Source organism: Aquarana catesbeiana, linkage group LG05 (assembly GCF_042186555.1).
Source record: "Aquarana catesbeiana isolate 2022-GZ linkage group LG05, ASM4218655v1, whole genome shotgun sequence".
Lineage (NCBI taxonomy): Eukaryota > Metazoa > Chordata > Amphibia > Anura > Ranidae > Aquarana > Aquarana catesbeiana.
In genome coordinates, this window is record NC_133328.1 from 220,555,873 (window position 1) to 220,570,433 (window position 14,561).

The 14,561-nt window shown below is 43.9% G+C and overlaps 1 protein-coding gene across 1 annotated transcript in view; it reads right to left on the minus strand.

Annotated features, from left to right (window-relative positions):
- ITPRID1 (ITPR interacting domain containing 1) overlaps positions 1-14,561 on the minus strand; it is a 123,414-nt gene that overhangs the window by 94,211 nt on the left and 14,642 nt on the right. Inside the window, 3 exon segments of the mRNA XM_073630567.1 lie at positions 1,322-1,373; positions 5,170-5,211; positions 7,622-7,653. Of these exon segments, the coding sequence (XP_073486668.1) occupies positions 1,322-1,373; positions 5,170-5,211; positions 7,622-7,653 (126 nt within the window).

The following is a 14,561-nucleotide window of genomic DNA, read 5'->3' on the forward strand; positions in this document are numbered from 1 at the left end:
CTCTCGTTCTGGGACTTCTTCATATTATGGCCTCCCAGAACGGCCGCTCTCGCGTGCCCCCAGGGGCGTGCAGCGTGGCAATCGTGGCTGCGCCGTGTTGTTAGGGCACGGCGCGACCCCGATCTGTGTGAAGGGCCACGGCCGCGGCTCTTTAACCATGTAATCGGCTGTGTCCAATCACAGCCAGTCACATGTAAACCCGGAGATGCTGGTTATCGGCACTCCTCGTCTCACACTGACAGAGTGTGAGGAGAGGAGAGCCGATCAGTGGCATCTCCTCACAGGGGACAGCTAGGTATGTAATCAGGGCACTGATCATCAGTGCCCTGATTACAATTAAATCCCCACTAGTGCCAGCAATGATTGCCCACCACTGCCAGCAATCAGTACCAACCAGTGCCCACAATAGCCACCAATCTGTGCCCACAAGTGCCAGCAATCAATGGCCATTAGTGATGCCAGTCAATGCTGGCTATCAGTGCTGCCCATCAATGCCCATGACTGCTGCGCACCAATGCCACCCATCAATGCTCATCAGTGCTTCCTATCCATGCTGCCTATCTGTGCCGACCAGTTCTATCTGTGCCCACCAGTGCTGCCTATCTGTGCCCACCAGTGCCATCCATCAGTGCCACCTATCAGTGCTCATCAGTGCCACATATCAGTGCCACCTATCATTGCCCATAAATGCAGCATATTCGTGCCTCATCAGTGCCCATAAGTGCCGCCTCATCAGTGCCCATATGTGCCACCTCATCAGTGGTGCCTCATCAGCGCCCATCAGTGAAGGAGAAAAAAATACTTATTTACAAAATTTACTGACAGAAACTAAGAAAAACTTTATTTTTTCAAAACCTTTGGTCTTTTTTTTTTTTTTAGGAAAAAATAAAAAACCCAGGAGTGATTAAATACCACCAAAAGAAAGCTCTATTTGTTTGAAAATGATAACAATTTCACATGGTTACAGTGTAGCATGACTGCACAATTGTCATTCAAAGTGTGACAGCGCTCAAAGCTGAAAAATGGCCTGGACATAAGGGGGTTAAGTGCCCAGTATTGAGGTGTTTAAACAAGAGCAGTTCCAATCCTGAATGTTATTCTTTACTGTGCCCCTGGGCTGCCAGATACATATTGGTATAGGTGCCTGAGTACATATTTGTGTCTGTATTTTATCTGGATACAAACAACCTCGGCAATAGAATTTATTAATAGTAATAAAGTAGATATACTTCTATTATCAGTTTACTGTTGTGTACAAGCTAGTCTCCTTAAAAAGTACCTAATTGCACAGTGAACATTAAGAAAATACAAGTGAGCTTGCCTCATATAATCCTTGACAGATAGTTTGGTCATCCCCATTTTGCATGCCAAGCCTAAACAATAAGAAGAAAAGAAAGGTTGAATGGAAATATACTATGATCACATGGTGCATTTATACAGTGCTGTTTACATAACCAAAGGCACGTATTTGTATATATAGACAGTACTTTTATTCTACTGTGGTAATGGAATGTTAAACTATTAATATAGTTCCATAATTATATGGAAGAATTTCCATAGAGGTTATTTTTTGTCAGTGTGCAGGAAAATAGGCACAGCACATTCTTCCTTATATGACCAGTGAAGATGTGTCATAACTATCATTCATCCTAGGTGACAATGGGGAACAGCGAGTGACTCACATTCAAAACACCAAAGCAGGAATAAGCACTATGAAATAGCAATATAGCCATATAGACCAAGGGTTGGGACATATTCCAATAACTGGAGACATTATGTTTACAGCCTTAAAACCACATATAAAAACATTATTGTAGATTATTGTGATTATTTTGTATAGCTCACTTTTTTTTTTTTTGAGCCCACGTACAGTGCCTTAAAAAAGTATTCATACCCCTTGAAATTTTCCACATTTTGTCATGTTACAACCAACGTAAATGTATTTTATTGGGATTTTATATGATAGACCAACACAAAGAGGCACATAATTGTGAAGTGGAAGGAAAATAATAAATGGTTTTCAATTTTTTTTAACAAATAAATATCTGAACAGTGTGGTGTGCATTTGTATTCAGCCCCCTTTACTCTAAAACCCCTAACTAAAATCTAGTGGAAACAATTGCCTTTAAATAGAGTCCACCTGTGTGTAATTTAATCTTAGTATAAATACAGCTGTTCTGTGAAGCCCTTAGAGGTTTGTTAGAGAACCTTAGTGAACAAACAGCATCATGAACGCAAAGGAACACACCAGACAGATCAGGGATAAAGTTGTGAAGAAGTTTAAAGCAGGGTTAGGTTATAAAAAATATCCCAAGCTCTGAACATCTCATGGAGCACTGTTCAATCCACAGGAGCTCCACAGCTCAGGTGGGAGAATCTGTCCACAGAAAAACTATTAGGCTGGCCATACACTATACAATTTTCTTATTCAATTTTCTTAACCTATACCTTCAGCTATGTAGTGCAAGGGCATGCCTAACTGCATACACACTGAAAGTGATTAGGCTTGACCTCATATTATATGGTTTTGGTAAATCTAAAGGAATATTGAATAAGAAAATTGTATATTCATAATTGTGTATAATTGTATATGTGTAATGTATGGCAAGCCTTAGTCGTGCACTCCACAAATCTGGCCTTTGTGGAAGAGTGGCAAGAAGAAAGCCATAAGAAGTCCTATTTGCAGTTTGTGAGAAGCCATGTGGTCAGATGAGACCAAAATTTAACTTTTTGTCCTTAAAGCATACATGTAGCGGAAAACTGCACATCATGTTGTAGGGATGCTTTTCTTCAGCAGGGACAGGAAAGCTGGTCAGGGTTGGTGGTAAGATGGATGGAGCCAATCTTAGGGTAACATCTTATAGGGCAATCTTAGAAGAAATCCTGTCAGAATTTGCAAAAGACTTGAGACTGGGGCGGAGGTTCACCTTCCAGCAGGACAACGACCCTAAACATACAGCCAGAGCTACAATGGAATGGTTTCGATTAAAGCGTATTCATGTGTTAGAATGGCCCAGTCAAAGTCCAGACCTAAAGCCAATTGAGAATCTGTGGCAAGACTTGAAATTTGCTGTTCACAGATGCTCTCCATCCAATCTGACAGAGCTTGAGCCATTTTGCAAAGAAGAATCGGCAAAATTTTCATTCTCTAGATGTGCAAAGCTGGTAGAGACTTCCTCAAAAAGACCTGCAGCTGTAATTACAGTGAAATGTATTTACAAAGTACTGACTCAGAGGTGCTGAATACAAATGCACACCACACTTTTCACATATTTATTTGTAAAAAATATTGAAAACCATTTATCATTTTCCTTCCACTTCACAATTATGTGCCTCTTTGTGTTGGCCTATCATATAATAATAAAATAAATAAAATAAGTAAAATAAATAAATAAAATACATTTACATTTTTGGTTGTGACATGACAAAATGTGGAAAATTTCAAGGGGTCTGAATACTTTTTCAAGGCACTGTATTTAATACAATCTTAACAGACTGTTATGTTTTGTAGCTCTGTAAGTTACCAGATATGTTCATCAAAAAACAATTTTATATGATTGGACTTTACCAACATTTATATCCTTTCTTTGAAAAAATGAAAAAAAAAAAACCTGACTGTTTAAACACTTATACGTGCTTTACCTTGAGATGGCTTTGAATAGTTACAATTTAGGTTCTGTTAGCAACTAAGAGTTATGCCCCGTACACATGGTTCAATTTTCCGATGGAAAATGCTCGATGGGAGCTTGTTGTCGGAAATTCCAACTGTGTGTAGGCTCCATCAGACATTTTCCGTCGGAATTTCCGACACAAAAAATTTGAGATCTGGATCTCAAATTTTCCGACAACAAAATCCGTTGTCGTAAATTCCGATCGTGTGTACACAATTCCGACGCACAAAGTTCCATGTATGCTCGGAATCAAGCAGAAGAGCCGCACTGGCTATTGAACTTCATTTTTCTCGGCTCGTTGTACATGTTGTATGTCACCGCGTTCTTGGTGATCGGAATTTCTGACAAGATTTGTGTGGCCGTGTGTATGCAAGACAAGTTTGAGCCAAAATCCGTCAGAAAAAAATTGATGGATTTTGTTGTTGGAATGTTCCACCGTGTGTACGCAGCATTAGACTACATTCATGCTTGGAATCCTGCGTTTAGCTTTTCTTAAAGCAGGAGAAGTTCTCTGGGAAATATTAACAATTTTTATGCTTCCCAAATCACCTTTGCCCTTGTTAAGAAGTTCCTGGGTAGAATGCATTAAGGTGAAAAACCTTGTACCTTTGGAACCACTTTAATTAGGACTACAGAGGTCTCCCAACTTTCAAAACAAAGGGCAAATTTACTGTCCTTCAGACTATAGGGGGGCCAGATTGTGACTAGCAGGAGTAAATAGTGCCCCATCTTTGGTATTAGGGGGAGGAATAGTGCACCATTGTTGGTGTCAATGGGAGAAATGGCACCCCATTATTGATGTCAGTGGCAAGAGTTATGCCCCATTTTTTATGTCAGAATGTAGAATATATCAGTAGGATGAATAGTGCCCCAAGGGCCAGATAAAATGCAATCCAAGACCGCAGTCTGGAGATCCCTGGTTTACACTAATTTAATTATTATTTGTTTCAGTATAACAGTCATAACTACAGACACATAACAGAAGCTTATTCAATAAATAATAAAGAACAATGCAGAGTGCAGTAACCCATAGCAAATAATTATACCTCTTTTTCACACTGGGTTACTTTATTTATTTATTTATTTCAGGTACTTATATAGCGCCGTCAATTTACGCAGCGCTTTACATATACATTGTACATTCACATCAGTCCCTACCCTCAAGGAGCTTACAATCTAATGTCCCTAACTCACATTCATACATACTAGGGACAATTTAGACAGGATCCAATTAACCTACCAGCATGTCTTTGGAGTGTGGGAGGAAACCGGAGTACCCGGAGGAAACCCACGCAGGCACAGGGAGAACATGCAAACTCCAGGCAGGTGGTGTTGTGGTTGGGATTCGAGCTAGTGACCCTTCTTACTGCTAGGCGAGAGTGCTACCACTACACCACTGTGCCGCCCAACTTTAATAAAATGAGAATTTCATTGGTTTCGTGTTTTTTGCATGTTGTATTTTGCAATGCTCTGCTCAACAGACCTCATAGTTTCTTACCTTTCTCAGAAAAGTCGTGACTGATATTATCTGTGTTTAGCCCTGCAAAGGAAATGATACCAAAGGTAATATGTACTGTACAGTATATGATGTACTGTATATACAATCTTTTGTTATTTTTACATCACAATGTTTTCTTAACATGCTTTATAATCCCAGAGTGCTTCAGACAAGATCAGTTAAGCCTATACCTCTCCCATAATAATAAAGTTTATACTCTTCTCCAATCAAACTTCAATTTGGCCAGCAGCTCTCATAGACACCCTTTCGAATTTTGGCAGGGCAGGGTGTCAGTGCTTGTGCCTGATTCATGTACCTGTCAGAGACTGGTCCGAGTGTCCACACTGGACTCTTCTTCTCCAGTGCATTCCCACCTTCTTAGGCTACTGCATCAGTCACACTGACAGATGCATGGTTCAGGAGATTTGTACTATGGGTGGGCAGAGCTTGATGGAGAACTGAGAAATGCAATTCCAATCAGGTCTGCTTCAATTTTGATAGCGTTTGGCAATGGGAGGACCCACTGTGAATTTGCCCACTGCAATGCACTGTGAATCAAAACAGAACTAGTCTCTCAATTTCCCATTAGGCTCCACACACCCAGTGACAGGTCAATTCCCAGATATAGGCATTGATATATTGGGTAAAGACATCACCAATATCTCCATTTACATTTATCTTTCTGACAGGGAATCTCCAAGCCAACAGGTAAAAGGGATCAGGGGATACAGCCCTGTGTAGGAAGCTATCGCATACAAGACAGCTTCCCAGCACAGGCATGGCCCACTGTGAGTACTAACGTACCTCTGTTTGCCAACCCAGAGTTGGTCTTTAATACCGCCAGTTCTCCTAAGTTGAGAACAAATTCACTAAGAACTTGTTGCTGTCATAACGAGAGATTCATAAAGTGGCAATAGAGTAGTAAGAACTACCTGAATTTGACACACATCAGTAATGTTACTGACACTTGTGCAAATGCTTGCCTGACTTAGGTGCAGTGGTTTATCAACATGTGTACAGTATACAGGGGCCCCGAGGGAGGTGGGACCCACTGTGCTCTAAAACACATTGCACACTTGGAAGAACTGCTACAGTTCTACTTGTGCTCCTAAATGCCCCCCCTCCACTCTTATATGCCCCCCCCTCCCCAGCAGCACCGGTCCCCTGTGGCTCCCCTGCAGCTGCTGGTTTCTTCTCCCCATTCCCGCCGGCTTCGAGTTCTGCAGGGGAGCCACAAGGGAGATTTAACTCGTAAAATAGAGCCCCCTGCTCCTCCAACCCACCCCCTGTACTGCTCTCCCCCCTCACCGAACCCCCGGCACCCTCTCCCTGTAGCACTGCTGGCTGACTTGCCCTCCTCCCCCTCCCCCGACTGGCTGCAACTGCTGCTGGGGTGGGAGACAGGTGTTTAGGATGGTGAGTGAGGGTAATACTGGGGGCTGGTAAACATGTTGTTTACCAGGCCCTTCCCAAATGAACACAGTAAGCAATCAGTATCAATCGCCCCTGTGTTTATTCATTACTGAATCATAGTAAACTGTGTTTACTATGTTTCAGTTTGTGAATGAATAGGAGGCACTCTGCACAGAGAATTCTATTCATTCGTCTGCAGAGAAAGAGATCGAGGACTCTATGTCCCCAGTTCCTTTCTCTGTCTCAAAAAAGAGACATCTGGGTCTGTTTAAACCCCTAAAGTTTCACCCCCCCCCCAACAAAAAGAAAAACATTGTAAAATAATTTTTAAAAAATAGTAAAGCCTAGTTCACACGGGGAATACAACACCTCTGACACAATTAAAGCCACACCCACTCTGCACTATGGTGCACTAAGCACACTGCTTTTTTTTTTTTTTTTTTAAATCAAGCAGTGGGGCCCAAATTATGATCTTGCACACAGGCCTAGGCATGTTGAAAACACATTAACACGTGTGCATTTACAACGATGAACCCAAGTGGTGTATATAGGCCCCTTATAGGTCAATATCAACCTAAATCTTATATTCTGAATACCCTTGACGTATAGTATTCAGATGCCCAATCACAAGTTCGAAGGAAATATTTTTCCGTGCAAGAAAAGACTGCACTACTACTAAATCCAATATTATATATAGATCTTCTAAGCTATGTCCTGTATTTACATAGATATATGCATACATCCAGTGTCCAGCTTTCACAGTGCTGTCCTGTTACTGTGACTACTGTCAGACCAGTCTTTACGTCCATGAGTCCTCCTGTTATAGCAGGCCCTATTTTCTGATTAGTTTCTGTTTCTTTTAGAACATGCATTCATAAAGGACCCAGAAATAGCTGGTCTTGTAATGTTTACATGGCAATTCTTCCGCCTATGTCAGGGTCTATATAATTGCCATAATCTCATGGTATCACTGATACAATAATTGATTGAGGTATATTTCCGTGTACATTTTAGATATTGTTAGTTTATGTTATCTTACCTGTCTGGTTCATGCACTGTGTTCCTGATAAGCTGCAAACAGAAATAGTTCAGTTTGATTAGATTTATGTAACAGCTGGTTTAACGTGTTTGCCATGACTGTGGAATTGAGAAAACTGCTATCGTTTGCTTGCGTGATAAACTTATAATATATAACGTTAAACATTGACTAATAAAGCAAAATAGTTTTCTGCAGAGGTAATATGTGTCAGCCATAACATTTTTACCATATTAGTTAAAAAGCTGGATTTCTGGAAGTTTTATTTCAAGAAGGCATAATTCATTTTTTTAAAAATAGAAAACTACTGCATCTGCAGATTGTAATGAAGACTTTTTAAAATCAAATATATTTAAGTGCAGGAATGTTTATGTGTATAAATATGTAAAAAAAAAAAAAAAAAAAAGTTTATGTAGCAATTATACTGTATTTGTTATGTATATTCATTTTAGACACAGTAGACACAGTGGAGCTTTCCTTTAAAGTGTTTTAGCTTATATAGAGAACGTCTAATCCGTTTAAAGAGGTTTTAAAGGCAAAAGATGTTTTTATCTCAATGCATTCTATGCATTAAGATAAAAAAACCTTCTGTGTGCAGCAGCACCCCTAATGCAGCGTACACACGACCAGGCCTTCTGGGAAACTAGGTCCGACGGTCTTCCCGACGGACTTCCGGCGGACATCCGACGGACTTTCTGAACGGACGGACTTGCCTACACACGACCAGGCTTTGCGGCAGACTAGGTCCGCTGGTCCTCCCGGCGGACTTCTGGCGGACTTTCTAAATGAATGGAGTTGCCCACACACGGACAAGTCTGTTCATTTTGAACGTGACCCGGGTACGACGGGACTAGAAAAGGAAGTCAATCTCGAAGCGGCAAGATTGACACCTTGTGAGCCCCGCCGCGGGGCATACCAGGCCCTTAGGTCTGGTATGGATTTTAAGGGGAACCCCCTACGCCAAAAAAACGGCGTGGGTCCCCCCAAAATCCATACCAGACCCCGATCCGAGCACACAGCCCGGCCGGTCAGGAAAGGGGGTGGGGATGAGCGAGTGCCCTCCTCCTGAACCGTACCAGGCCGCATGCCCTCAGCATGGGGGGGTGGGTGCTTTGGGGGAGGGGGGAACCCTGCGGCCCCCCCACCCCAAAGCACCTTGTCCCCATATTGATGAGGACAAGGGCCTTATCCCGACAACCCTGGCCGTTGGTTGTCGGGGTCTGCGGGCGGGGGCTTATCGGAATCCGGGAGCCCCCTTTAATAAGGGGGCCCCCAGATCCCGGCCCCCCACCCTACATCGTACCCCTACCCATTCATCTAGGGAAAAAGTGTCAATAGACAGGTTTTTAAAGTAATTTATTAGACAGCTCTGGGGGTCTTCTTCCAACTTCGGGGGTCTTCTTCCAACTTCGGAGGTCCCTCCGGCCTCTTCTCCCGGCATCCGGTTCTTCTCCGCTCTCTCCGGCCTCTTTTCCCGGTGTTCGACCTCTTCTCCTGGTATCCGGTTCTTCTGCCGGCTCCTCCGCTATCTTCTGCCGTTTTTTTGCTAGTGTTGGCCTGGACTTCTGTGTCACCTTCTTCCCTCTTCTCTTCTTCCAATGTTGACATGACGCTCTCTCCGGCTATAATGCTGTCTGAGCGCTCCACTAAGACTTATATAGGCTGTGACCCCGCCCCTTATGCCGTCACAGTCCCTGGGCATGCTGGGAATGTGACGGCATAAGGGGGTGGGGTCAACATCACCCCGCCCCCTGTACCAGGCCGCATGCCCTCAACGTGGGGACAAGGTGCTTTGGGGTGGGGGGGGCCGCAGGGCGCCCCCCTCCCCCAAAGCACCCACCTGCCCATGTTGAGGGCATGCGGCCTGGTACGGTTCAGGAGGGGGGGGTGCTCGCTCGTCCCCATCCCCTTTCCTGACCGGCTGGGCTGTGTGCTCGTATCGGGGTCTGGTATGGATTTTGGGGGGACCCCATGTCGTTTTTTCGGTGTAGGGGGTTCTCCTTAAAATCCATACCAGACCTAAGGGCCTGGTATGCCCCACGCTCGCCACAATAGGAAAATTTGTGTTTCCTATTGCAGCGAGCGCAAGATGTAGTACCCTGCCCTTGCGTCGTATCTGGTCCGTTGGACCAGCATATAGACGAACGGGCTTTCCGTCAGGAACTGAGTCCGGCAGAGTTACGACGTAAAGATTTGAAGCAAGTTTCAAATCTAAAGTTCCGTCGGATTTCTGACTGAAACGGTCTGTCGGAAGTCCGAAGCAGCCCACACACGGTCGGATTGTCTGCCGGATACGGTCCATCGGACCAGTCCGGTCGGAAAGTCCGCCCCTGTGTACGCGGCATGACACTTACCTGAGGTCCTTCTCTGTCTAGTAATGTCCAGGAGTGTCTCAGCTGTTCGAGATTCTCCCTCCTGATTGGCTGAGACACAGCAACAGCGCATTTGGCTGTTGCTGCTTTCAAGTCAGCTAGCCAATCAGGGGAGAGAGGGGGCGGGGCCGGGTTGGGGCTCCATGTCTAAATGGATACAGGGAGCTTTGACTCGGCTCGGGTGCCCCCTGTTTGCTGTGGGGGCACTCAGCAGGAGGGAGGGGCCAGGATCACAGAAGAGGCACTCAAGAAGAGGAGGCTTCAGGCTGCTATGAGCAAATCCACTGCAACAGAGCAGACAAGTATAACATGTTTATTATTTTTATGGGGAAAAAAACAAGACTTTACAATCATTTTAAGGATGAATTAAGAGGTATGATTGTGTGGACAAATCTAAAAGATATAAAATCCTATATAAAGGTCACCTAAAGTGATGTTTATCTCAATAAACAGCAAAAAATACAAACCATAACATCGACTTAGGGCGTAACGCGGTAGTAAACAGCATGTTGTTAAGAAAAAAAAAATCCCCTACATGGCAATGTCCTAATGTACATCGCATATTAGCATATTATGAGAGACTTACCGTAAAACTAAGCCCTCCAGCGCCACAATGCCATCGCTGACAGGGGTGATATCTTCCCTCTGTCTTCCTTCTGGGTTCGTGGCCTCGGGGCGTAATGACATCACTCCCGCGCATACGAGTGGAAGCTACTATTTACGACAGGGGCTCTGAAGGTGCAGCACTGTAAGCCGGACCTTCAGAGTGCATGCGCCAGTGATGTCATTGGCTGCATGCACTCTGAAAACTGTGCAAGTTTAGGATATACCTGTAGGTACAAGTAGTGTAACAGAGTTTACTACCACTTTAAGCTGCCCCTAGATGATTCAAACCTTGCCCCATTCAGCAGGGACCTGTCAAGCGTCTTTGGTAGTAAGCCCTTGTAGATCACCAACTCAGGGTTCCCCAGGGCACAGTGTCTAAGACCCAGCCTGCTTCTTCACCAGGTCCCCTGTAGGTGGAGATGGTGGGGCTGGAACCAGGTCGCAGCCCCCAGCTACGCCCAGCTGAGGATGCCGAGACCACTCACGTGTGCAGAGTACAAACAGCAACAGGAAATGCAATGACAAGCCAAGGTTCAGTACAAGCAGCAAACAAGCATAGATGGAGAATGAATTAGTACACAGGTAGACAGACACAGTCAGTATACACAAGTAGCAAGCAAAAAGGAGCTCAGACAATTGTGAAGTTGCTCAGGCAATGTGGGTTACACTGAGCATGTCTTATATAGGCAAGCAAACTAGGAGAAGGGCAAGGAAATGATGGAAGGGAAGGAAAGAAAAGCCCACAGAATAGCAGATGATGCCCATAGGTAAGCACAGCCAAACCACACATTTGAAAGGAATTAGGGTAGGAAAAGCAATGCTCCAAGAAGGTAAGAATATACATGCAGGAAACTGCAGGCTAACTTGTGACAGGACCGCCTGAGATTCTAACCATCTATGGGCAGACTGATTGTACCCAAGTTGATCCATCAAATGATTTGGGCACAACCAGCATGTCGAATTTTTAGGATACGATTACTGCCAGTGGCTATAGCCTCTAGCAATAGTTACTGTGTTCTCCCGGCAGGTATGGCTCCCTACGCCCCCCCCCAAGAAGAACACAATAACTCAGTGGGAGGGAAATCAAGTGATTTTGCTTCTTTCCACCACAGGTAGAATACAAATTGTCATGCAGTCCAACATCTGCAAACAACAAAGACACTTTAAAGCGGAGTTCCACCCTATTTTATAACATTAGCTCAATCAGATTACATCAATGTACTCATTTATAAACGGAACATTTTTTTTTTTTTTTCAACTGTACCTGTGTTCTGCAGCTCTTCCTCTCTATTTCCTGTCTGTGGATTCTACGGATATGGGCGGGTATTTTACGGCTATTTCGTAATTTCCTTTTAGCCGCACTGGCTCCTGGGAGCTTGTGTCATTGTTCCCAGGAGTCATTGCGGAGGCTTGCCGCGAGTTATCGCGGGATTTCAATATCGTAAGTGAGGTGATTTACCTGTCCTCTGCTGCTCTCTCCTCGTAATGGCATTTGCTTCCTCTGCCTTTTTTGTGTACAGTTTTTTTTGGCATCACAAGGGGGCGGGAACTTCCTGCGATGACGCCCGTTATGATGGCAACCATGAACTTTACGGCGCTCCAGGTAGTTACTATTGAGTATGCGCGGGAACAAGTAAGGCATGCTGGTAGCTCAGCATCAAGGGAAGAAGGAAGTAAATGCTTGTGGGCTTCACATGCCCACAAGCAAGATGAAAGCGGCCGTCCAGATTTTTTCTAAGTTCTTCTTTACTATGAAAGCAGACATTGGGCAAGCTAAATCTACAAAAAGTGAGTTTGCAAATGTCTATGTGTCTATTGTGTTAATGTTTACAAAAAAAAAAAAAAATAGCCAGTGGAGCTCCGCTTTAAACAAAATCTAAGGTTATTAGGTTTTGCAAGATCACTCATCATTCATCAGTCAGTTTTGGGTCAAAGCCATCTGAGCTTACTTCTCTCACTCTATATTTCCCATGAACTAAGATTGCAGGTTTTTCCAGCAACATTTGTGGTAAAGAATTTGAAAGAAATACAAGGAAAGAGGGAAGAAGGAAGTAAGTATAAAATACCAAGGTAAATTCAGGGTCACGATGCAAAGAAAAAAAAAATGTGCTCATAATCATGTCTATGTATTCTGTGCACACATTACACATGAAAGACAAGAGCCAGGTTTTTAAGGCAGCCTCTAGAATTTAATGTTCAAAACTTAATAAACTATAGTTATGAGCACATATGAAATAACGGGGTAGGGGGAAAGCAAATCTAAATGTGTAGGGAGATATAAAGGACTCACATTTTCTCAAGTTAAGTATTTTTTAAAAGATACATAAATGTTTTTTTTTAACTAGTATGGTGATATGTCTTTGTACTAGCCTCTTGCACATCAACATTCAGATTGGTAGAAGGAGCAGCAATGTAAACCAGTCAGACTTTTTTACATTACCAAGCAGTGGCGGCCACTCCATTAGGGGCGCAATGCTCCATGCGCCCGGCCCCTAATCTACATGCAGGGCGCCGGATGCAAGTACTTCAATGTGTTTTTTTTTTTTGAAGCACACGATTAGAGCCTGAAACATTTTCTTGGAGCCCCCCCACCATGCAATTTCGCTCTCCACCTGCTCTGAGACATACAATAACTAGCAGCTAGACTCAAAATCAGTTTACTGAATCAGATCAGGTAGCAATTGCGTTTGGTTTCCAGAGGTTACTGTACATCAATACTGCTCACTGATTGGTTGCTAGAAGTTACAGCACATCATCTCCTCACTGTCTCCACACCATGGACTGGGGTGGTGAGGGGACCTATCAATAGACAGAAAACTCCTATAACTCCTGGGACCAGTGGCAGTGCTGGGGGGGGGGGGGGGGGGTGTGATCAATGGCAATGCTAATTTTTTTTACTGAGTACCAATATAAAGAGGAGTTTCAACACTGGCCACCAATGTAATAGGGGTTTACACTGACCACTAATGTAATAGAAGCATTCACAGTAACCACCAATGTAAAGAGGGATTTACACTGACCACCAATGTAAGGGGGACCTTCACACTGGTCACTAGTGTGAATGAAATGATTGTATACCAAGCACCAATGTAATGAAGATTTACACTGACCACCAATGTAATGAGAAGATTTATACTGACCACCAATGTAATGAGAAGATTTACGCTGACCACCAATGTAACAGACATTTAGCAAAAAAAAATCACTTTCCTGACACCACAGAAACATGCTGCCCTTTAGTTGATACACAGCAGTGCCATTAATTGTTAATGACACCTTCATGCATCTGCTAACATGCGCCGTGGAAACGTGTGACTTTTGAAAGTCCGTTAGGGACTTTGTTCTGCATTTCTAGCGCATAGAGCAGCCCATTGAAATAATTGGGCTGGCCTACATGTGATCTACATCTTTATCCACCCTGTCCGTACACCTTTGCATTCTAAGACCCCTAACCTCTGCACCCCGAACCTCCGCCATCCTCTCCACTCTGACCCTCCACCCTTTAACTTTATCTGCCTCCTCTGCTCATCTTTGCACCCACCTTCCTTACCTCTATACATCCCCTCCTTGCTCACCTGTGCACCCCAAACTATAATTCCTTCTCTGCCTACCTCTGTACACCCAACACTACCCCCCACCCCCCACACTAATTTGCTTACCTTTTCAGAACAGGCTGATGTTAGGCTGAATGACCACAGTTGTAGGCAGGACTTTCCAGCATGCCCCTTTGTCTCCCCAGTGGGCAGCATTCAGCAGAGGTGATGGTGGATATGACCTCAGGGGGCCATAATATACATATGAATGCCGCCTCTATTTACATATCAGTGCCTCCGGTCCGTGGCTAATTATATATGAATGCTGCCTCTATTTACCTATGAATGCTGCCGGCCCACCGCTATCTACATATGAATGCCGTCTCTATTTACATATCAATGCCGGTTATTTACATGTAAGCATAGGGTCTG